The sequence below is a fragment of the Podarcis vaucheri genome, assembly GCF_965113315.1.
Source record: "Podarcis vaucheri genome assembly, chromosome: 1".
NCBI lineage: Eukaryota > Metazoa > Chordata > Lepidosauria > Squamata > Lacertidae > Podarcis > Podarcis vaucheri.
Window position 1 is genome coordinate 133265322 of NC_138759.1, and position 24406 is coordinate 133289727.

At 44.9% G+C, this 24406-nt stretch overlaps 1 protein-coding gene across 5 annotated transcripts in view; it reads left to right on the top strand.

The window, feature by feature from the left end:
- Nucleotides 1-24406, top strand: part of PIKFYVE (phosphoinositide kinase, FYVE-type zinc finger containing) — a 104086-nt gene continuing 79680 nt past the window's right edge. For 2 of the 5 annotated variants that reach the window (XM_082222110.1, XM_082222114.1), the window contains exons 1-6: nucleotides 2-250; nucleotides 6023-6199; nucleotides 6910-7091; nucleotides 9846-10031; nucleotides 22142-22257; nucleotides 23447-23618. In XM_082222110.1, coding sequence (XP_082078236.1) covers nucleotides 6920-7091; nucleotides 9846-10031; nucleotides 22142-22257; nucleotides 23447-23618 — 646 coding nt within the window. In that variant the 5' untranslated portion in view covers nucleotides 2-250; nucleotides 6023-6199; nucleotides 6910-6919. Of the gene's footprint in view, nucleotides 251-761; nucleotides 925-6022; nucleotides 6200-6909; nucleotides 7092-9845; nucleotides 10032-22141; nucleotides 22258-23446; nucleotides 23619-24406 lie in introns of all 5 variants that reach the window. The other 3 variants (XM_082222111.1, XM_082222112.1, XM_082222113.1) reach the window with 3 other exon arrangements.

Sequence of the window (24406 nt, forward strand, 5' to 3'; positions counted from 1 at the left end):
CCGTGGCCGGCCCAGGAGTGGAGGCCGGAAGTTCATGCAAAGGCGGAAGCGCGTCCAAGTCGAGTCAGGTGCTGCCTTTGCCGGGGATCCCGCGCTCCCTCTGTCGCTGTTATTGTTATTATTGTTGTTGTTGTTGTCCCGCTAGCGGTGTTGGTGTCGCTTCCGGAGTGGGAAGCGCAGCCTGCTAAGGGAGGCAGGCGGCAGGGGCTGCCTGGCTGGGAGACAGGGAAGGAGAGAGCGGCAAGGGCAGGTAAGATGCTCGCCGCCCCCATCCTCATTAAATAGCATTCATGAGTATCAATAGCATTAATATCCTTCCTATTCCCTGCAGCGGGGTCTGGAGGGCGTTTCGTTTCTGAGCCAAGGCGAGGCTGCCAGTTTGCCCTCCTGCCTGCGTGGAGTCAAGCAAAGAAACCCCACTTGTCCACCGTTTTCTAAAGTGGAGCTTGTTTGCTTTTAAAGTATGCAGGTGGCTTATTTTTGTATGTGTGAATCCTTTTTTGGGGGGGTGGGGAACATTTTGATTCTCACAATGTAGCTTTTTTTTTTGGGGGGGAAGGCTTGATAGAACACCAAACTAAGGCTAGGAAAGGAAACGAAGGAACCCAACGGCTTGGGTTTTTTTTTTGGGGGGGAAAAACATTTTGATTCTCACAATGTAGCTTTTTTTTTGGGGGGGGGAAGGTTTGATAGAACACCAAACTAAGGCTAGGAAAGGAAACGAAGGAACCCAACGGCTTGTTTTTACTTGTTTTATTCAGCCTACATACGCAACTCGGGTGTGTAGGACGTGGTGTTCGAATCCTGGCACCTCTGCCTGGGTCCTCCGGAGGGGAAAGTTGCAGTGTGTGTGTGGTAGTGATGTACCTTGCTGCCTCGTGAAAATGAAGAAGGCAGGGGGCTGCCCAACACTCCTGTGTTAAGGTGAACAGGTGCAAAGGAAGAGAGGGCTGTGATAACCTTGAGTATTGAGTAGTACCGGGAATGTTTGGTTATCATGTGGGATCCTTCACCCTTGTAATGAGCTGCACCTGGCATTCCCCCTATTAAAGGTGCAGGAACACACTTTTGTCACGCTTTTTATACAGAAAGTGCTGTGTAAATGACTATCTTGTACCTCTGGTAGTATATAATTTATGGGTGGGGAACTGATGTTGAGAGATGACTTGTACAAGGTCACCTCGTAGGATGATTGGGAGAGGATCTGAGTCCGGATCCAACACTCGTTAACTTGACCGCAATGACTACTGCACATTTTGTAGTGCTTTCCATGGCAAGGGGGCACTCTGTTATAAAACTTGGGGTGGCCAGTATGAGAACTCCACCCTTTAAAGCTGAAAGTAGGGCAGCAATTTCAGGAAAACTCTTGCTCTGGTTAAAAAAGAAAGAAAAAGAGGTGTTGCTACTCAAATATTGATATAGGTGCCATGGGTGCCAGCAGAAAATGGCTGGGCATTAAGAAAAAGAGGTGTTGGTACTTTCTACTGTTGAGTACTGTCACAAAAAGAGCCCCAAGGTAGAATAATTGTTGGAACCTGTCTTCAAGAGAGTAGCTGGTCTTAAGATGCAAGCCTGGAATAGTTTGTGTATAGAAGTGTAAAATATGCATGCGGTTTTTCTCCTTTGAAAAAATATATCCAAGTGACCCACTAGCAGGACAAACTGTAGCAGGAAAGGAGGAAATGGCTGTTGCTTGAATCAAAACCTGCTACAATCTTTGCTTTGTTGAGCTTGTAAAAAAAATATTCTCATGACTATATTAGACAGCATCAATTGCTTGGACTAACGATGAATGGAATCTTTATTTTTAAGGTTGCTGAGAGTGTGATGAAATATTAATTATCACCCTGTTGTGTTTGTGTGTGAGAGAGAGGTGGAGAGAACATTACTTTGGTATATGTGTTGGAAATCCCCTTCCATTTGGATCAACAGGATTTATCCAGTGAATGTCCTTAAATTTGCTAGGAATTGTTCTGTGTTACATCTTTATTTTTTGGTGAGTGTTTACCTCTGTGTTAAAGCCTAACATGCCAGCAATGATTAGCAACATGCGGGAATTTATTGGGAGGTACAGTATAGCGTACCCTTCGGTTTCTAGAGACAGATGTCAGCTGTCTCAAGTTAAGTATGTTGAATAGCTCTAAGCATCTAATAATCTAAGCGTCTAATAGATATTAATTAATATCTTGAAGTGGTCTTGAATTAAACTAAGAAGTAAATTAAAATCCAGACAAAAATGGAATCCCCTTCTCCCCTGGCTTGAGCAGCGCACATACTTTTTCATTCCTGGTAAAGCAGTTACTGCAGTTTAATTGAATGCATTTTTGAACTATTGACCAGAGCAACCACAAATCTTATTAATCCTTTCAGCTTTGATAAGCTATTGTTGAGAGTAATGAGAGATTTAACAGGGGTCCCTCTGCAATTTACTTAATTGTCATATAACTTCTTTATGATGACCTGCATTTGCTGAAACTGCCACATCTGCATAACAAGTAACTTCATGTGGCAAGCAAGAGGGTTGGCAGAGGAGGGTAGTTCTTAAATGTAGGACTAGATTAGTGTGTATAAAAATATGGGTTAGTGTTTAATACTTTGGCTTTTGATGCTTGGGATGTATATTTTTAAGACCCATTATATTTCTGTGATTGTAAGTTGATTTAAGCAGTTATTAATATTGCGTTTTAATTATTGTGTAACCTTCCTTGGTACCTTAAGGGGGAAGGGCAAGTAATTAATAATAATTGCAAGGCTTTGTTGAGCTGACTTTTAAGAAGTGGCATTCAAATGATTATTCCTAGTGAGCGGGGTGAGACTGATGTAACTTCACACTATAAGAAAAATGGAGTTTCTGGCTCCTCCAAGATCTCACTTGTCCTGAAATCATTACATTGTGTAGTTTCCCTCCCATTCCCATGTCAGCAGGCAGTGATGTGGAGCAGGGCTGAGAGATGTTCAGCGTAATGCCGGCCCACGAGTTAAGCTCTTCTATTCATAACCGGTTGTAAAACTTATCACAAAGTTATGGTTTGGGGCTGCAGCTGTGTGCATCTTAAGACGGCAAAACTGACCCCAGTTTTGCATGGATAGCTTTGTTCTGTTTCTTTTCCTTAGAGTCTCTTGGGCAGGACAGAATATTCCCATGCTACACTTAACTATTGGACGCAGGTGGCGCTGTGGTCTAAACCACTGAGCCTCTTGGGCTTGCCAATCAGAAGGTTGGTGGTTTGAATCCCCGCGACGGGGTGAGCTCCCATTGCTCGGTCCCTGCTCCTGCCAACCTAGCAGTTTGAAAGCACGTCAAAGTGCAAGTAGATAAATAGGTACCGCTCCGGCGGGAAGGTAAACGGCGTTTCCGTGCGCTGCTCTGGTTCGCTAGAAGTGGCTTTGTCATGCTGGCCACATGACCTGGAAGCTGTCTGCGGACAAACGCCGTCTCCCTCGGCCAATAAAGCGAGATGAGGGCTGCAATCCCAGAGTCATCCGCGACTGGAATTAACAGTCAAGGGTCCCTTTACCTTTTTACACTTAGCTATGTTTTCCTGACCTATGCTAGGGGGCACATGAATTTCTGACCTTGCACTAGCAGTCCTACGCTGCCTCGCTTGATGAAATTGTTCTGGGCCTGCTCTAGAATTATGGTGAAAGGAAGCTATACTGGTGTTTCGGGAAGAGATCACACAGCACAAAACAGTTCTAGAGTTTGCACGAGTTTGGTAGGACTCTGGTTCATCTGCAGTTTACTAATGCAGAAGTCACTTCTGACTAAGTGATCCAGTTTGCCCTGTCATCCTCTATCGGGGAAAACAACCTGCTTAAAACAGTAACTATGAAAATTGTGATGTAAAATGTGTTGGTGGTTGCTTCACATTTAGGTTTTTTGTTTTGTTTTGCGGATGGCTGTCTTGTCAGCTAAGCCTGATGGTGAGTTAAGCCATAGCTGTTCCCAATATGAATCTGCAATTGTATAGGAATATTCAGTTGAATAGGAGAACAAATGAGGAATTTGTTGCAGCTGCCCCACCTGTCTTCCCCCAACCTGCACTTGTGTGCTCTTCTGTGCACTCACATCTTCTCCTGACCTCCTTGTGCCTGACTCTGCTTCTCTCTGCTTCTCTTTTCCTTCCCCCTTCCCTTTCCTGAGCTGACAGAATGCTGTAAGGGCTGCTATCCTGTGAGCTGTTACACAGCAGCGGCCTTGCCTGACCGCTTGGCGGTGAGGGCACTTGAAGGGATGAGGAAGTGATCCTGCTCAACTTCCCCAATTCCTGAAGATAGAGGAAGGCAGGGAGCGGAAACTGGGATCAGAGTTCCCTGCTCTGGCAGGCTGAGTGAGGACTTGCGCCTCTCTTCCATCCCCTGAGCACTCAAAGGAGCAGCACAACTTCACAGACAACTCGTGTGCTGGGTTTTTCTTGGGGGTGAGGCAGGCGTTAGAGGAGCCGACCCCTTATCTTTGTCTAAAGAGAGCTTGAAACTTTACCATCTTATAGCTTGCAGAACTTCCCTTTTATGTGTGTATCTGAACTTTAGAGAGATTTATATAGGCTCTCTTAAGAGGATTATTTAGATTTATTTGAGGTACATACATGCTGCCTTTCAGGGGAAGCCCTCATAGCCCACGTCCCAAATAGCTTATTCAAAAGTTCCAGGAGGAACGTCCACATCTCTCTTGGTGCTTCTGGCCACTGCAAAGTATGTGGGTACTTTCAGTTGTTTCAGGAGGCTTTGAAGACCTGCCTGTTTCAGATGGGCCTATGCATACGAGCGGCATTCTTGGCTGAGTTGCATGCTTGGTTTTTAGCTGTTTATTATACTGGATAATTAATTAATTAATTAATTAATTGTGGAGGGATTGCAGTAGTGTTTGTCTTCTGTATTATTGATAATTGTATTAGCACTTTTAGAATCATAGAATCATAGAGTTGGAAGAGACCACAAGGGCCACCGAGTCCAACCCCCCGCCAAGCAGGAAACACCATCAGAGCACTCCTGACATATGGTTGTCAAGCCTCTGCTTAAAGACCTCCAAAGGAGGAGACTCCACCACACTCCTTGGCAGCAAATTCCACTGTCAAACAGCTCTTACTGTCAGGAAGTTCTTCCGAATGTTTAGGTGGAATCTTCTTTCTTGTAGTTTGGATCCATTGCTCCGTGTCTACTTCTCCGGAGCAGCAGAAAACAACCTTTCTCCCTCCTCTATGTGACATCCTTTTCTATATTTGAACATGGCTATCATATCACCCCTTAACTTCCTCTTCTCCAGGCTAAACATGCCCAGTTCCCTTAGCCGTTCCTCATAAGGCATCGTTTCCAGGCCTTTGACCATTTTGGTTGCCCTCCTCTGGACACATTCCAGTTTGTCAGTGTCCTTCTTGAACTGTGGTGCCCAGAACTGGACACAGTACTCCAGGTGAGGTCTGACCAGAGCAGAATACAGTGGCACTATTACTTCCCTTGATCTAGATGCTATACTCCTATTGATGTATATATTTTAAAATGCCATGTTGAAAGAGTACCCAGAAAGGTAGCTCATAACTATTTCACCATAAGCAACTAAACTTCTATAATAAATAATTCCACCATTTGAGGCATAGTTAAGGAAAAGAACTCACACCATGTCCAAAATGGAGGGGGGGGAAGACCTTTTTTTGGAGCAAAAGATGTATGTATGTGCATGTGGGGAGCTGAACCCTTCCCAAGTTATGCCTTAACTCCTCGCAGTTTCCCCCAGGTGCTTTTTCCTTCAGCTGAGTTTTTGTACCCAAAGGAACTCACATGTGTGAAAAACACTGAAAGAGAGGACCTGGGGGGTGTTTTCTTCTGCATGCCTCCTTTGCTCTGAAACAGCGGTGAGCAGCCTGCAGAACTGATAGTGCCCGCCAAGTCTCCCCATTTGGACTGTGGCACCACCAACCTGTCAATCCCCTGACACCATACAATGTTGGGCTTGGACCAGGTAAACCAAACAGGAAGACTTGGGAGCACACTCTGACATATGCTCTGTATTCTTCCCTTCTAGCCCCCGGTAGAATTCAGGGCTTTTGGAATTTGGTGCCCTTTTCTGTCTTCTGGGAAGAATCTTCCTTTGCCACTGCGGCTTGAAGTCACGATGGAGCTGTGAAGGAGGAAGGGAAAGAACTGAGAGTGTACTTGCAATGCACTCCTGAGTCTTCATTTGCAAGCCTCAGGTTTAAAGGTGAGTTGCATGGCATCACATGATATCAAGTGATAGACAGGTGTGCAACCCCACCTTTCTGACAGTGGTGCACAGAGTGAAGGGGAGTTCTGGATCTGGCTGGCCGTTCCTGTAACAGGAGACTATAGCCTAAGGTAACTCAGATTGATAGACCAATCCTTGCTAACTTAAGCTACAGTTCTCTTTTGTCAGCAACTGGGCACTATGGTCTGAATTAATCAGGATCAGGCCTACTGCCACTGTGTCTAATTTGCACCCAACTTGAAACACAAACTGGTTTCTCTGGACAGTTTTACTGTGTTGTTCAAATAATGGACAAACTTCACTTCCTTATTGCTATGAGACAGAGGCTTACTTTTCTTCTGAATCATCTGGTTTTAGTACTTCCTCTAAAGTCATGAATGTGCTTTTTCAAAAGTGAATAATTGTTTAGCTACTCTGTTCCAATTTCGTCCCTATTTCTGAATTCACTTCTGACTGCATCATATTTGGTACCTCTTTTAAGCTGACTACCTGTTCCTCCTCCTAAACTGGATCTTCTTTGGAATTTATATCCCACCCTTCAGTGTTACCACACCAGGGGACACTTTAAATAATATAAAAGTCATCAGAATAAACTGTGAAAAGCAGAATTCTTAAGCAGCAGGACGGTAACATGCAGTGGCTTATGTTTCATTGGGGCATCACATGTGCACCTTCAATTTTCTTAGGATCCATGAAATGGCCACAGATGACAAAGCATCTCCGACGTTGGACACTCTGAACGACCTGCCCTACTCTCCTGGCAGCCCGTCTCACCTTACGCACTTCAAACCTTTGACTCCTGACCAGGATGAACCGCCATTTAAATCTGCCTATAGTTCTTTTGTGAATCTCTTTCGTTTCAGTAGAGGTAAGTACTAACTTCCTTCCATGGCTGTACGTTGATTGATTAATAGTTATGAGTGAAGACTTGCTGCCCAAAGTGGGAACAGCCTACTCAAAGCATGCAAAAACCACATGCCATTGGGCTCATTAACATGTAACACTAAACTAACTGGTTTATTGAAACAAGCCAACTTCACACTACCCACAGTTCCTGGTTAGTATGTAACACGAAACTGTGGTTAGATGAAAATTGTGTGAAAACTTCCAATCTCTTCACAGCACCACCAGAGGAAGAGGGAAAGCCCATGAGCACACACAACCCTAGTATTAAGCGCAATGCAGTCATTATAGTGCAATGTAACATGGACTGCACATTGTTGTTGTAACCAGCCTGGTGCAGATGCCCATTTTGTGAAATGAGTGTGTTCTAGGATGGATTGATCTTGTTCCCACTGCCGCTGCCCTCTACCTCCAAGCATTCAAGCCAAAGTGGGTGACTTGTTTGCCAAAGTGGATAATCATATCCAGTGTCTGGCTTGCATGTGCAGGTCTGGGTGCACAAATATAGGTCCCCATGTTACTGAGTTCTGGAACTCTGAGCACGCCCCAAGACTGTGTTTGCTCTGAGCAATGGCTGTGACATTGTGGTAGACCAACAAGAGCCCCTATGGTGGCAGATGACATTGATCCCAGGCACGAGGTTGTAATTGCCTAGTTGATCTCCAGTCCCAGTGCCATATCTAGTACAAACAATGCCTGTAACTGTGTCGTTAATCATCCATTGTGAGTTAATGGGTACCAGTCAGTCAGCATATCTTGCCTTGAGTCGAACAAGTGTCTGTTCTACTATATTTATGAAGAGGCTCACATGCGTCCTCTTTCAGGAGAGAAATGAGCATGTCACTAAAGTGAGATCTGACAGTCAGGGGTGCCCCTGTGTCTTGCTTTAAGTCCTCAGGCAGAAGACATAACTTTTATGACTCTGGCTGATCTAGCAAAAACTCATCAGCTGTGTCTTTTGTTTAAAAAACAACACTCGTGTGTAGCCTGGACCTATGTGAAAAGGCCTTTTCAGATTCAAGTTGAAGTTCACTCATGAAGTACAGCGGTACCTCGGGTTACATACGCTTCAGGTTACATATGCTTCAGGTTACAGGCTCTGCTAACCCAGAAATAGTACCTCGGGTTAAGAACTTTGCTTCAGGATGAGAACAAAAATCGTGCTCCGGCGGCACGGCAGCAGCTAAAGTGGTGCTTCAGGTTAAGAACAGTTTCAGGTTAAGTATGGGGCTCCGGAATGAATTAAGTACTTAACCTGAGGTACCACTGTATTCTATAATCAAGTGTATGTTGCACCCACAATTTGTTCAGCTTTGGGGGATTTTCACCCAAAGGTACTCCACACTGCCTTTTTTTGCCTCCTCAGATGTCGAACCCCCCAGTGGTTGACTGTGGAGCTGGAGTCTCTGTTTAACTTTAGCTAGAGCTTCTCCTTGTCACCTCTTTCCTCATTCCCCTGATTTCTCAACCGTGTTGGTTATTTCGCTCAGCCAGTGCCGTTCCAAAGAGAAAAGTTTTTTTATTTTTAGACTGGAATAAGGAGGTTCAATGGAACCCAAATTAAGATTAAAAGTGGAGTAACTTGAAGAAGTAGGTGAAGTGGCTTATCCTTTTTGAGAGTATTGGTGGATGAAAAGAATCATGGTCTGGGAAGGCAGCGAATGAGCATCTCCTTTGGTTAAGAGACCTGGTCTCACCTGACAACGCAAAAGAAATTCTCACTGTCCTAATTTTTTGTGTAATAAAGTGAGTCACATGTTGTGCTTTTTCCTCCAAGTATGACCAGACCCAGTCAACAGTAATCTTCCAGGTTGCAATGGTAATTCCTGTAGGCATGAGAAACCAGTAGCCTAAGAAGGAGGGCCTCCCAGACCAAAGGAACTGGGAGGTACTGAAGCCAAGAACTAGTTCCTCATTAAGTAACTTGTGGGTTGCGATCCCCCAACACCTGAATTTATAGCTATAAGCTGCCTAGGATGCCATTGGCCTGGAACTACCTGCTGGAAGGTCTGATGTGTCTTTGCACCCTCTGGAGGTTTGGCTCTGAAACTGGGGCTTGGTACTAGCAGTTATGAGAGGCAGGGGGCAGACCTCCTGCTCTTGCAAGATGCAGTTTGTAGTTCCATGATTCCTTTCCCCTGTTACTTGAAGTGATGGACGGTGGTAATTGTTGGGAGCAGAGTGAGGGGACTGTTTCCTTGGAACTGTCTTTGAAGAACCATAAATAAGGTTTGGTCCTGATTTTCTTCTCTCTTTTGCTAATAAGAGTTGTAGGTGAGCGCTGGCAGCCTAAGCACTGTTTGTGCTGCCAATATATAACAGGCTGCTGGCCTATGATAAGTTTTTAAAGAGGTAAGCCCAGTGGGACTTATTTCGGGAGGTGGGGAATGCAGAAGATTGGGCTGCCAAAGAGTTCTGTCTTTAGATCTAAGTCTTTCACTATGACTCAGTGTGGGAACTGTGGTTCTAGAGAGATTTATGAGAAATCTGGTAAACACTGGTATACTAGAGAAGAGGCTGTAAAATAACGACATTTCTGCTTTGCGCATATTTTGTACACACACCTATTCACCAGGTGGGACGATCTTTCCCAGGTTCATAAGTCATGGCTTATGTGTGAACAAACGCTAGTGTCTGATTTATTTGAGAATAATATAAAAAGGTAGTTTTCCAGTTCACATATCTCCACATTGATTAGACTAACACTTCCTCTTTCTAGACGATGGTCGTCTTGCTTCCTCCGTGGAGAGAGCAGAGGCAGGACAGGGTGATCAACAGACGCTGAATGCAAGTTGGTCAAGTCCGCAACATACTTTGAGGTCGCAGTCGCTAAGGTCGTCACCTGTACCTTACAAAAAAACCCAGCCCTCTGGGGAGTTGCAGAGAAGATCTTCAGCATCTTTAGGTAAGAGATCAGAGTTTGAAAAGAGGTGGTCTGTTCTTTATGGGGCTTTGACATTTTCCAAGCCACATTCAGCTCAAGAGATGCTTCCAAGGAATCTTCTAACACTCTTCTTGCTTTAAAAAACTACACACTCCTAGATTTGGCAATGTGAAAAGTCAGTTTTTCTGTGTGTGTTTTTGGGTTGTTGTTGCTGTTTTTTTAAATTCATCTAAGCAAGAAGGAAAACCTGCATTTGTTTCCTGCTGCTTTATTTTGTTACCCTACGTGGGATTTCTAATGTATACATTTATGGAATTTCTAATGTCATCCTTTTTGTTGGGAATGTGGAAAACAGGAGGGAAGTACGTATGTGAGAGCAGATGGACAAATGTCTGTCCATGGTGACTTGCTTACCTTTGTGCCCACTGAAAAGTCCTACTTTCCAGACCTCTTTTCCATTCTTGGTGCAAAGCCAGAAGAACACATGAAGACTTGCATTTTCCCACCTTATTATGTTTCGAAGCAATGAAAACATGGTTTTTAAAAAAGATAACTTCCAATGATCTGCAGAGTGGGGGATGGTGCAATTTGAGTCTGGGGCCATGAACCCTTAAAAGCGTTAGCAAATGATATGTAAATCGCTGGCTCCTATGCGCGGTCCTGAAGCCCTGATGTGGGCAGTCAGATCCCCCATTCCTTGTTGCTGCCTCCAGTAGATGTGAACAAAACCCCGGTGTACAAGATTCAGCTGGCATTCCAAGGTCGCATAACAGGGCTGTGACCTAAGTAGATTAGATTTCAACTGTGCCCAAGTCTAAAAGTCCAAACAGTTATTTGAAATGAAATGCCCTCTGTTCTGTTAGGAATCATTTTCAGGGAGAGACTTGAGAGCTGAGGCAAAACTACATGTTACACTGAGAGGTTTGTGATTAACGCTCTCACTTCTGTTGAATCAGATGGTCCCACAGGAGTAGGGTAGTGTGTGCTCATTTGGGGGGGGGGCAATAGCATGGGGCCATTTAACCCTGGCCTTACGCCATTTCCTGTTATACAATGCCCCCCCCCATAAGTTGCTCTTTGCTTTGGAAAGAGGAATACAAGCACCTTTCCCCTCCTGCAAAGCAAATATCCCCTGGGAGAGCATTTACATTGGGGGAAATGGTCGATGTGGGACGGGGTCAAATCCTGCTTTCCTGATCCTAGTAGCAATGGGAAGCTGGCTAAACTCGGTACAAAAAATATCAGGCCATTAGTTTTTGTTTAACTTAGCCACAGAAAGCTGGAGTTGTTAGCTTTTCCAGCATTTCAGATCATCAGGCCTAGACTTATAACTAACTGCTGAAAAATATTGAAGAGCAGAATCAAGCTGTGCTTCTCTTGTGACAGATAGCCTCCAGGGGGCACTCATGTCAATTGGATGCGCTGGTTTCTTTTCCTTGTCTCCAGTAGTGTTTACAGCAATCAACATTAGCCTGTCTTGGATAAAAAGTGCTTAACCCCAGTAGGAAATAATGAAGAAGATCATTCTGCATACATAGACCAGGTTTCTCTGATTTCAGAACAGAGAAAGCAATAAGGACACTGACAAACTGGAACGTGTCCAGAGGAGGGCAACCAAAATGGTCAAAGGCCTGGAAACGATGCCTTATGAGGAACGGCTAAGGGAGCTGGGCATGTTTAGCCTGGAGAAGAGGTGGTTAAGGGGTGATATGATAGCCATGTTCAAATATATAAAAGGATGTCATATGGAGGAGGGAGAAAGGTTGTTTTCTGCTGCTCCAGAGAAGCGGACACGGAGCAATGGATCCAAACTACAAGAAAGAAGATTCCACCTAAACATTAGGAAGAACTTCCTGACAGTGAGAGCTGTTCGACAGTGGAATTTGCTGCCAAGGAGTGTGGTGGAGTCTCCTACTTTGGAGGTCTTTAAGCAGAGGCTTGACAACCATATGTCAGGAGTGCTCTGATGGTGTTTCCTGCTTGGCAGGGGGTTGGACTCGATGGCCCTTGTGGTCTCTTCCAACTCTATGATTCTATGATTCTATGGGGGAAGTTATTTTAAGCCTACTGAGACTTCTCTTTAATACAAGATGCATTTGCATAGGCTACAGCTACTTTGGCAGACTTTAGATGTTCAAGTGCAAGGAGCAAGGAGCACAAGAAACTCTTAACACTATTCTTATTCTCAAAGGGGCAGCAAGGGCCAAGATTCTGGGGGCACTCTTGCATCCATCTACGTTGCTAGAGGGCCAGGTGACTCCAATGGCTAGGAGTGCCTTTTGCCAGCTTTGGTTGGCAAGACAGCTGCGACTGTTTCTGGATCAGAAAATCCAGACCATTGTTCTCTATTTGCCGGCACCCTCCAGAATGGATTGCAATGCTGTCCTCGTGGCTGACCTGGAAGGTGCAGCTAGCAGAAAATGCAGCATCTCAACTGCTCCCTTGGGCAGACTACCACTGTCACAGTAGGTGTAATGGGAATTGCGGTTGCTTGTGCGTAAACTGCAAACTGCTCCAAGCTGGTCGTATAGCCAAACCTTTCCCTGGTTTGACAGCCCTTACAACGCGACTGTCTTAGTCACTGGCAGAATCCGTCAGTGGGCGTCTCCTAAACTTCCTCCAACATAGAAATTCTTTGACTCCAAGTCTCCTAGATTCTCTGCGCGGAAGGCTTCTGCGCAGCGTAGGCGTGCCAAGCGGAGGTCCTGTGCTCTCTCCGCTGATTTCACTGGAAGAGTCTCGGAGCCTCCCCTCCGCAGTACTCTCCGCCTCTCCTTCCCCCCTGGTGTCCCCTGGATTTCCTTCCCCAGCGCAAGCTCTCTCTCTCTCCTTGCTAGTTCCCTCCCCTGCATCATTGGAGCGTCTTACCTCTCCTCTTGCCTCTGATGGCAGTTCCCTGACAGTAGGTCACCGCTGAGAAAATTGCACTGGCTGCCAGTTAGCTTCTAGATAACATTCATGTTGCACATATTGGTGTACAAAGTCCCATACAATTGGAGACCAGAAAACACGTAATGGATAGGCCACAGATAGTGGTGGAGTTTTCTAGAAATCTTTCTGTCAAGCTTATGCATGCAGTTTCCCCCTCTTAATTACTGTCTCAATCCTTAATTTCTATGAGATGGAAGTTGTCCCCTTTCCCCCCTGTTTCACTAAAAACGTGAGCGATTGCTATGTTGCCGTTCACATAAATTATACACATACTTCAGGATTTTTAAAGTAAACAGCACATATTATATTATAGTGTATGTAACTGTATAAAAATGTATTAATATAAAACTTCACTGTGAGAATAGCACAGCATGCAGCTTGACTCTCTTATATCTATAATACAGAGTGGGTGTATTTTGCATATAATTTTAATATAATTAGTTGGGCTTTTAACCCCCCCCCCCATGATGCACGAGTGGCTTAGACACAAGCAGGCGCTTGATACAAGGGGAAGTCTAATGCAAGCAAAGCTCAGTCAGTTTTGGACAGTCAAGTTCTGTGTATAAATCTGGTTAAAATGGATTCCTCACCCCCAGCCATAAGTTTCCCAGCCCTATTAGTGTTGTGCTGATATTTTGCTTGCTTTTAAAAAATCCATCCATGTGAGGGATCAGCAAAAGTAAATAATATGTGACCTTTGGGGGGAGATTGTGTGTGAATGGTCATGAGAGGTTTTGCCTATTGTTCTTCCTCTAAAATCATTGACCTTAAATAACCTCTTCGCTTCTTTAATAAAACAGTCTCTGGAGGCCTTCAGTGCCGGTCTCCTTGGGGAAACCTCTGGAGATGATATTGCAGGCAAGCGTTCCAAGAAGCTGGGAATGGGAGAAGCTGGCTCAGAAGCTGATGCAAAGTTGCTGTGATTTTTTCCAAATAATAATATAATATATGCACCAATCACCCACCTTGTAGTGATTTTAAGGTCAGAGCAGCAAGCAAGCTTTTCTCTCCCATACACATGAACAAGAAAGTTGAAGTGTGTGTGTGTGTGTGTGTGTGTGTGTGTGTTGTGGAGGGACCTCTTTTGCCAGTAGCGAATACATTGGTGAAATGCAGGGACAGGGAGATGAGGTTTTTGCACCCTACAATCTGAAATCTGTCTCTTGCTGCATTTGAAACAGCAGTGTTGTTAATACTTCAGGTAGGATTCCCCTGATCTGTCTCTGAACAGCTCTTGAGAACTCTGCTCAAGTTCTCCAGGAGGATTGGGGTGTGCAAAACAAATGATAAGTTCCACAGAGTGGGAGCCAGATGGGTTTGCGCTATAGCATAAAGGCAGTTGTGTGAAAGCTCAGTTACAGGGCGGGAGAGATCTGCTTCCGGGCTCTGCCATTTCAGACTGCAGACGGAGGCCCACAGGACTGGATGCTCCTCCATGCAAGAAGTATTCGCTGGTCACTGAAAACTGACATGTTGTGGCAGCAGGAGGCTAGCCCTCTCTGGCATACTCAAAGCTCAGGGATTTAGCGTGCAGAGATTTGTTTTAAATGGAGCCATCCAGTCGTGCAAGCCCCAGCCTGCATCCTGGTACAGTCCAGGAACAGTGGTGCGCGCCCCCCCAGTCCAAACTAGGTGATGGGGAGCAGAACTTTTCAGTGCAATGCTTGGCTGTAATAAGAGCCTAGAGGCAGAGTAGCTGCATTCAAGCTTAACTACAGGTCATGATTTGTTGAGCAAGCCAGGAGGCAGCTTGCAATTTCTTTGCTCATCTGTGGTTTGCTTCACTTGGTTTGTCTCTTCCCACCCCCTTCTCTGTGAATACTTGGACTGCTACCCAAATGCCTGTGTGGCACTTGAAGACTGGCACGGCCACCTCATGTCACCAGTTCTCATGCTATTGGTTGGCTGCAGACATGGGGCGGGGGAACATCAGTGATCTCCTCCTCTGAACTCTTCATCTGTTCTCAGCAAGCCCAAGCCAAGCACAGTCCTAAAGCTTCCCTCCTCCTCCTCCGGATTTCTAGATGTGGTGGGTAGAGACTCGCTGGCTTTGTTTCTTAACCCCTTGATCCCAAACTTCCTGAACAAAAGGATCTCTCGCTGCAAGACTCTGCCTGCAATTTCATGGTGTGTTTTTTTCTAGTATCCCCCAAAGGCGAAGGGAGTTGTGAAAGCTCTCTGTTAGATTCTCAAATCTCTGAGACAAATCCCTCGCCCTTTCCTGTCTTCAGCCCTCACTGCCTCCCAGCCTCCAGCCCAAGCCTAAATGGATTTTGTCATCTCTTCCTATCAGTTCACCCAGCAAACCCATATGACTGGCACGAATCCCTAACCTGGTTATCATCACCCATCTCCCTAGCTGTAAGAGGTGTAAAATGCACTCCTTTCCGCAGAGGCTTGACAACCATATGTCAGGAGTACTCTGATGGTGTTTCCTGCTTGGCAGGGGGTTGGACTCGATGGCCCTTGTGGTCTCTTCCAACTCTATGATTCTATGATATGTTTGCACCTACAAGCCCTAGTGCCTCCAATGGATCTGGACACAATTGAGGTCAGCATTCAGCTACCTGAGAATTCATCCCGGACACCATTCCTTGCATACCCTTCCCTCGCTATCTGTACCCACCCATCCAATAAAGACACAAGTTTTAGCTAATTACAGAATTTTACTGGTTAGCCCAGAGAACTACAGGAGAAGCTATAACGGGGGCTTGGAAACAGTTGTTCTGGCTCGTGCTGATGGGAGTTGTAGTGTGAAAATGTTTGGAATGCACTAGGGATGGCTATCCTTGGTGTGCAGAAACAGGCTGTGGTCCAAACTCTGGGAAACGTCGGGGTGATTGTCCCCAAGGAATTGGCCTGAAGTTCTTCTGATGGCCTGTGCCTGCCTGACAAAGGTTGGCTGTTTCAGAACAAGCTTTAGGAAAAGCCACAGAAATGCTGTTTACCTGCGGCAGGCAGGTAGCCAGCCTTGGTCCAGTATATCTGAAGGAGCGTCTCCACCCCCATCGTTCTACCCGGACACTGAGGTCCAGCTCCGAGGACCTTCTGGCAGTTCCCTCACTGCGAGAAGCCAAGTTACAGGGAACCAGGCAGAGGGCCTTCTCGGTAGTGGCGCCTTCCCTGTGGAACACCCTCCCACCAGATGTCAAAGAGAACAACAACTACCAGGGTTTTAGAAGACATCTGAAGGCAGCCCTGTTTTGGGAAGCTTTTAATGTTTGATGTATTATAGTATTTTAATATTCTTTTGGAAGCCGCCCAGAGTGGCTGGGGAAGCCCAGCCAGATGGGCGGGGTATAAATAAATTATTATTATTATTATTATTATTATTATTATTATTATTATTGGTAGATAGGGGTCGTCCCCCCTGGAGAATGTCCTCATGTACCCACAGGTGAATGGGTTGCAACGTGCCACAATCACATCAGCAACAAGGTCTTCCTGAACATTTAGCAGAAAGACTAGGGACATGTAGACATCCTTGCCTGGCTTCAGGAGTAAGATTAAGTTCATTTTTCGTACCCCCAAAAGTTGTATGTGAACTACAGCTGTAGATGACATGCCCAGGTGGGATTTGAAATGTTCAAAGCAGGAGTTATGATTCCTGTGCTACTTAATACTAAAGCTTTTTGTAGGGTTGGGTAGGGAGGTGTGGCAGGGGACGCTGCAGAACGGACCCTTTCATGCATGTTCTTGATTTTAGCAGATTTGTAAGAGATTGCAAAAAGGCTTGAGGCTTGGTGCCTCTGGACTGTTGGTTTTGGGCACAGTGCGCATTCCTTCATGCTCTATGAGTTCATAATGAAAAATTGCGTAAGTGCAACAGTGTATTGAGCTAGTCTCCCCACCCCCCCAGCTTCCGTTCTCCTCAACGCCAAGTATAATTGCAGAGTTAGCATTTTAAATATTAACAGGATTACTACACATGCACAAGTATTCTGTGTAAAAGGAAAATCAGAATGGGGAAGCTACAGAAATTTGATACTGGTATTTAAGCGTTTATCAAGGGTGGCCAAGTGATTTTAATTAAGTTAGACAAAATGGTAGGAGTTCTAGTTCCTCATAATTCATTTGATGATTAGCAGATTTTTATCTGTATTGTGTGTGTGTGTGTGTGTGTGAGAGAGAGAGAGAGAGAGAGAGAGACCTTCTATTTTTTCTTATTTATTTCATAAAAAATTTAACATCACTTAATTGTGTGTGTTTTTTTTAAAAAAACCTGTTTTTTAAAGTACCTCCACAATCACGTACGTTGTTGTTGTTGTTTAGTCGTTTAGTCGTGTCCGACTCTTCGTGACCCCATGGACCAGAGCACGCCAGGCACTCCTGTCTTCCACTGCCTCCCGCAGTTTGGTCAAACTCATGCTGGTAGCTTCGAGAACACTATCCAACCATCTCATCCTCTGTCATCCCCTTCTCCTTGTGCCCTCCTTCTTTCCCAACATCAGGGTCTTTTCCAGGGAGTCTTCTCTTCTCATGAGGTGGCCAAAGTATTGGAGTCTCAGCTTCACGATCTGTCCTTCCAGTGAGCACTCAGGGCTGATTTCCTTAAGAATGGATAGGTTTGATCTTCTTGTAGTCCATGGGACTCTCAAGAGTCTCCTCCAGCACCATCACGTTTGTAGGCTTGCTTATTATAGTTCAGCATTTTTATATACCGTATTTTTCGCTCTATAACACACACCAGACCATAACACGCACTTAGTTTTTAGAGGAGGAAAACAAGAAAAAAAATATTCTAAACGAAATAGTGGATATATGATTTTTGTGGTTCATGCTGTGGCCACAGACATGTGATCTGACAGTGAGTTTGGAGTACCCCAATGCAAAAATCCTGAGGATCCATGCTTTGTAACCACAGAGGAGGGAAGGAAGGGGAACCATGGATCCTCTGCTCACGACTGCAGCAGATCCCCCCATCACCCGCAGGCATTCGCTCCATAACACGCACAGACATTTCCCCTTACTTTCTAGGAGGAAAAAAGTGAGTGTTATGGTGCAAAAAATACGGTATGTTTTTGGGGTTCTCTGCATACAGAGGATGCAAGCAAGAAAGGATGCAGAGGAAAGGGACAAAAATCTGGAGCATGTGGCCTCCCTCAGCATGGTGGTCTCCTGGTGTTTTGGATTCCCAACCTGTAAATGTACTAAATAATCAGGGGTGATGAGAATTGAAGGGCAACAGGTTGGGGAAAGCTGATTAAAGCATGTCTAAAAGATGAGGCAAAGATCTTGAGCTGCCACATCATGTCTGTAAAGGACAACTCCATTTGTACAATCTTTGGTGTGTATGTGTTAAAGAGCCATTGCTACATGTGTGTACCAAACGCTCACTTGTGTTTTCTACATAGGGAAAAACCTTAATGCATAACAGTTGCACTGCGTATTCCCATATACATCAACTCGCAGATTAGCATATTAAGTGGGCAATCTCTTGCAGGTTCCCGCACCATATTAGGTTAGACAGGTGGACAACAGACTTAGAGGACCACACTGCTGGTGGCATAACATCCCAGTCATGGAACGCTCTCTAGAGAGATGTTCACCTGGCAGGTACCATAAAAAAGGTAAAGGTAAAGAACTCCTGACAGTTAAGTTCAGTCGCAGACGACTCTGAGGTTGCGACGTTCATCTCGCTTTACAGGCCAAGGGAGCTGGTGTTTGTCCGCAGACAGTTTTTCGGGTCATGTGGCCAGCATGACTAAGCTGCTTCTTCCAGAGCAGCGCACAGAAACGCCATTTACCTTCCCGCCAGAGCGGTACCTGTTTATCTACTTGCACTGGCGTGCTTTCAAACTGCTAGGTTGGCAGGAGCTGGGACAGAGCAATGGGAGCTCACCCCGTCGCAGGGATTTGAACTGCCGACCTTCCGATTAGCAAGTCCTAGGCTCTGTGGTTTAACCCACAGCGCCACCCACGTCCTGGCATGTACCATAGTGCCAGGCAAAGACCAAGTGCTTTAGATATAATACTGCTCCCTGCTTAATGCCGCTATTGTGACGTTGGTGGTCTTTTAACTATATTTTGATGACATTTATATTGCACTTGTTCTTAGCCAGTTTTGCAGATCACCCTGGGAATAAAAAATGGCCTGTGTAGGTAGGCAAGGTATATACTAAATAAACAGACATGGTGGCCTAGGGCCCTTATATTTACGGGACCGCCTCTCCTGGTATGCCCCGCAGAGGATCTTAAGATCCATGAATAACCATAGTTTAGAGGTCCTGGGCCCTAAGGAAGTCAGACTGTCCTCCACCAGGGCCAGGGCCTTTTCAGTGATGGCTCCGACCGGGTGGAATGCTCTGTCCCATGAGACTAGGGCCCTTCAGGATTTAACCTCCTTCCATCGGGCCTGGAAGACAGAGCTATTCCGCCTGGCCTTTAATTTGAATTCAGCCTGATCTTTTATTTCCCTTCTCTTCCCTCCCCGTCCCCTTTTATGAAGATCACCCACTCTGAGACCCCACAGCTAATTCTCCCCTGGCCTCCTCGTTGGCCCAGGTAGGACTAATTCAGTCAGTTAGCCCTGGTGACTATCTAATGCTTATTAGATGGATTAACGCCAAATTAATTTATGAACTTTGAATTTTATTGTTATTCATGTTTTTATACTGTATTTTATGCTGCTTCTACAATTAAGTGTTTTAAATTTGTTGTTAGCTGCCCTGAGCCCGGTTTTCTGAACCGGGAAGGGCAGGGTATAAATAAAAAATTATTATTATTATGCATGTGGGGAGTTGCTTGAAGTGGACCTAAGATGATGTTAGGTACCATTCGTCACGAAACAGGAAAAGGGTGCAGATAACTTTAAGGATATTTTCTGTGAGTTCTGGGTGTGGTTTTCCAGGCTAATTAGGCACAGTTGGTGATGTGTATAAAGATAGAAGAAGTTGCATTTTGCAACTGCCTGCAGAAAGAGAACACCCACATTGCTTTGTGTTTGTTGTTTGTATAGCCATAATAAAACTCTTGTTTGAGTATTTTACATCAGTCTCGTGGTTCTGTCGTCTGCCGCCAGGGAAAATTCACCTCCAACAGATGATACATGGTTCGTCATTTGAAATCCGGGGTCAACGCTTTGAACTACCATGAATGCATCTGAAAACTGAAATATGCTTGGACTTTCCCCAACACTTGTGGTTGAAAGCCATGGTACAGTGGTGCCTCGCAAGACGAAAAGAATCCGTTCTGTGATTCTCTTCGTCTAGCGGTTTTTTCGTCTTGCGAAGCAAGCCCATTGACGGATTAGCGGATTAGCGCTTTTAGCGGCTTATCTGCTGATCGGATCAGCTGATAAGCGGCTTAGCGGCTTAGAAAAAGGGGGGGAGGAAAAAAAACCAGCAGGAACTCGCAAGACATTGTCGTCTTGCGAAGCAAGCCCATAGGAAATTCGTTTTGCGAAGCACCTCCAAAACGGAAAACTCTTTCGTCTAGCGAGTTTTCCGTCTTGCGAGGCATTCGTCTTGCGGGGCACCACTGTACAGGAATTTTAGTACCTGGTAGAAATGGTCAAGGTCAATTGCAGAACATCTCATCTCCATCCCATACCACAACCCCTTGCCTCAAATTTCCTTAGGAAATGAATTGTGTTGCCAGGCAGTTAGATACTTGCTAGAAAACGACCCGTAGCCGCAGAGTGTTTCAGAGGTCCTGCTATTACAAAGGCAAGCTGTTTCCTCGTCCCTCCGAAACTGGGAGGTTGGCTGTTGCACAGCAACAGTTAACTTGCTTGCTTCTGGTCTGAGCTGCCAGCATTCCTGCTGACATCAGTGATAAATAAAGCAGTACGTACAAAAGGAGCCGTGTTTGTTTCTCTTCATCCAGGGAGCGCCAATTAAAATGCATGTCCAATGGAGAGCGATGCGCTTGGTGAGAAACTTGATGTTATTATTATTTTAAAAAGGTTTTACAAAGCACCTGTTTAAAAAGGAATGCCATGAAAAGAGCAGAGTTAGCAAATCTGGGGCGCGTACTGTTTCCAGCATGTTAGAATGGGAAACTTCGTATAGTGATATTAAGAAACTTTGCTAAAGTGTACACACCCTTTTATTCTATAGTTAGCAAATGTTGCTTTGCAATGGATTGCAGCTTTTTAAAGTGTGGGTTTCTCTTCAGATCGTATAAACCTTTCGCTTTTTAAAGTGTGGGTGAGTAGTTTTCGTGCGTTTTATCCACAAACGTTGACCTGTTGCGTTTCGTATGAATCAAATTGTTGTATGTGAAGCTACTTTTGAGTTCAGTAAACATAGAAAAGGGGCATGTAAAATAAGCTCGACTTACTAAAATGAATGCAAGTTAGTACTTTGGTCATGTAACTGTTCGCAGCTCCTGATGAATACTTCTAACAGTGAATTCCTGTGATTTTTATGGATTACCATGCAGCCGAAGCAGAGGGTTGTAGTGAACCGCTGAAAAATTATCCAGTAAATTTGTTAAGATGTGTGCTTTATAAATCTGTTTTTGAGCAAATTTCCAAATGTTGATAAAAACACAATACGGTCAAAACTCCTATTACTGTATTCCGTTTGTGGTGTATGCTATTATACTGTAAGGAGGACTTTTTGCTAAATACCTCAATATGAATGTTGCAGTGAAAGTGACAAAAGGAAGCTTATTCATATACATAGATTTGGTTTTTAATTCCTCAAGGTGTGTATGTTGAGGAATGTAATACAGGCAAGTTTTTTATATGTTTCTTTCAAGTTACTTATCCTAATACTCAAAATAAACCAAGAAGCGCTACCTATATTTCTGAACTTCTTTAAAAAAATCCCTGCTGATCTCATGGAAGCCAGCCATACCGTTAACAGAATAATGGTTCATGGCTGAATGTGAGGGCTGTTTTCCTAACTTATGCTTTCTTGAAGTTAATTTTTTGTTAAAATCAGTCAGGCTTTCTTCTGAGTAAGTGGGTTCAGATTCTGTACTATTAGAACTTCCATGTTGGAAGCATGTTTTGATGGATGCCACATTTTATACCTTTTGGATTATTGCAAAATGCCCATTTCTCATGCAAGGAAGCAACTCAGCTCTGAAAAAGCTCCTCCAATTGTTCAGTATTTACTGTAAAAAGTTTGCATCAATGTCTCTTTAAGAGAGTTGAAGTTATATCTTCTGCATTCTAAAGAGATGTCCATCGATAGGCAACACAAAGAGAATATCTATCTCAAATGGTAACTCATGTCTCTTGTCCTCAGACAATCGAAGAAAAGAACCTTCCCTTGGCGGTCATGATCCTCGAACGGCTGTTCAGCTTCGAAGCCTCAGTACTGTTCTAAAACGTCTAAAAGAAATCATGGAAGGAAAAAGCCAGGTAATGTTTTGAGGAGGAGGGAGAGGTGTTAATATGATGGAGCTGCTATGAAACACATGTCGTGTTTGGTGTTTACGAAAGACTGTCCTGTTCTTCGAGTCAATACGGAGATCGAAACAGCACTACCCGCTGCTGCAAGAAGTTCCCACAAGCCCTTAAGGCAAGATTATGCCTCACTAATTTCAGCAGCTTCTGGATGAAACAAATTGCTTATGAAGTATTGATGAAAATGAGCTTTTATTTAAGGCTTTCAGCCTAATGAGACGTGCTTCTTACAAAATGGTGGGTTAAAACAAGGTTGAGAAACCCTTTTGGCCTAGCGGTCCATACTTTTCTACCAACTTGGACAGGTGGGCGATGCCACTCACCTGTCCGTCATCTGATGTCAGTTGACTGGTGGGTGGTCTTGCTCACTTGTCAGAGTCAACCCTTGGGGGTGGGGGAAGGGGTCTGCCTTGCCAGTGTATCCTGCACTGGAAATGCTCTGGTGAACCACCACCCAGCAGGGGTAAACTCTCTGTTCATCAGCTGATGAATGGAGGTCTTAGTCCTGCTCTCTGCTTCACCAGCCGGATTGAACCCTCCCCCCATCAGCTGATGTCACCAAGTGATGCCAGCTGATTGACTGGTGGGCATGGTTAAGAGGAAAATGTCCTCACATTCCAAATTGAAGCCCCTGGGCATCCTCACCCTTGGCTTACAGGCAAAATTTGTCTTCCTGAGATGGTAGGAATCTTTTACTGGATCAAATTGTATAGCTTTAATAATAACACCTGGAAAATTATTTTGGCTTGAATAAACCATGCCGGCATATTAAAGAAGAAGGCTGCCTTTTAAAGGTTCGGTTGAATGGAGGGAGGAGTCCCCTGCTTAATGCCTTTAACATTACATATTTCTGCTAGGATGCTCTGGAGGAATTGCCTGAGTGTGATCAGAACTTGTTGAACGGCTGGGCCATTGTCTACTGGACTTAAACTTTTACTTGTTAGTCTAGAGACTGTGCTACCGGGCAATGTGTCTAAGAAAGACTTGCCTTGGGAAATCTAATTAGCCAGTTACTAAGGAAATGTAATATCATCACAGCCTTGTGACTTCCCATGGTATTGTTTTAGCCTTGGAGATAGAAATATCCTACATAAATCAGTTGCCTTGTGTTGTGACCAGGCTAAATACTTAATTCCCTCCCCAGGACAGTGATCTGAAGCAATACTGGATGCCGGACAGCCAGTGCAAGGAGTGCTATGACTGCAGTGAAAAATTTACCACCTTTCGCCGCAGGCACCACTGCCGGCTGTGCGGGCAGATTTTCTGCAGCCGCTGCTGCAACCAGGAAATCCCTGGGAAATTCATGGGTTACACAGGTAAGGCATGAAGCGTTCAAAGTCTCAGCCTTTTTAGGGGAGGGGAGAAAGTTGCCTTTGTTTAAAGGCTGAGCATGGAGCCTTTCCACATGGGAAGTGTGCTGTGATGGGCTCCCTTCATCCGCTTCATTCACAGTTCCATGCAAAGTTAAAGGTAGGACACTGTTAGTTGTGTTTGCAGGTCTTTCCCTGCTTTATACCTACCTCTGAAAGAATTTGCTCCCTTATATTCATAAATAAATGTAGGGACACAGGTGGCGCTGTGGGTTAAACCACAGATCCTAGGACTTGCCGATGATTAGGTCGGTGGTTCGAATCCCCTCGACGGGGTGAGCTCCCGTTGCTCGGTCCCTGCTCCTTCCAACCTAGCAGTTAGAAAGCATGTCAAAGTGCAAGTAGATAAATAGGTACCGCTCCAGCAGGAAGGTAAACGGCATTTCTGTTCACTGCTCTGGTTTGTCAGAAGCGGCTTAGTCATGCTGCCTACATGACCTGGAAGCTGTACGCCGGCTCCCTCGGCCAATAAAGCAAGATGAGCACTGTAACCCCAGAGTCGGCCACGACTGGACCTAATGGTCAGGGGCCCCTTTACCTATTCATAAATGTACATTATGCAGTTATTTTGGTGGGGATGTAGTTGACTTCACAGCATGAGGGATGGCACCTTGAGCAGTGCAGTGGCATAAGGTGAGGAAGACTTCCTCATACACACATTAATGTGCCCTTCCTTTGTGCTCTGCCTTCCCTTTCTTTCAAAAAAATCACACTATAGCTTCTTGTGATGTTTC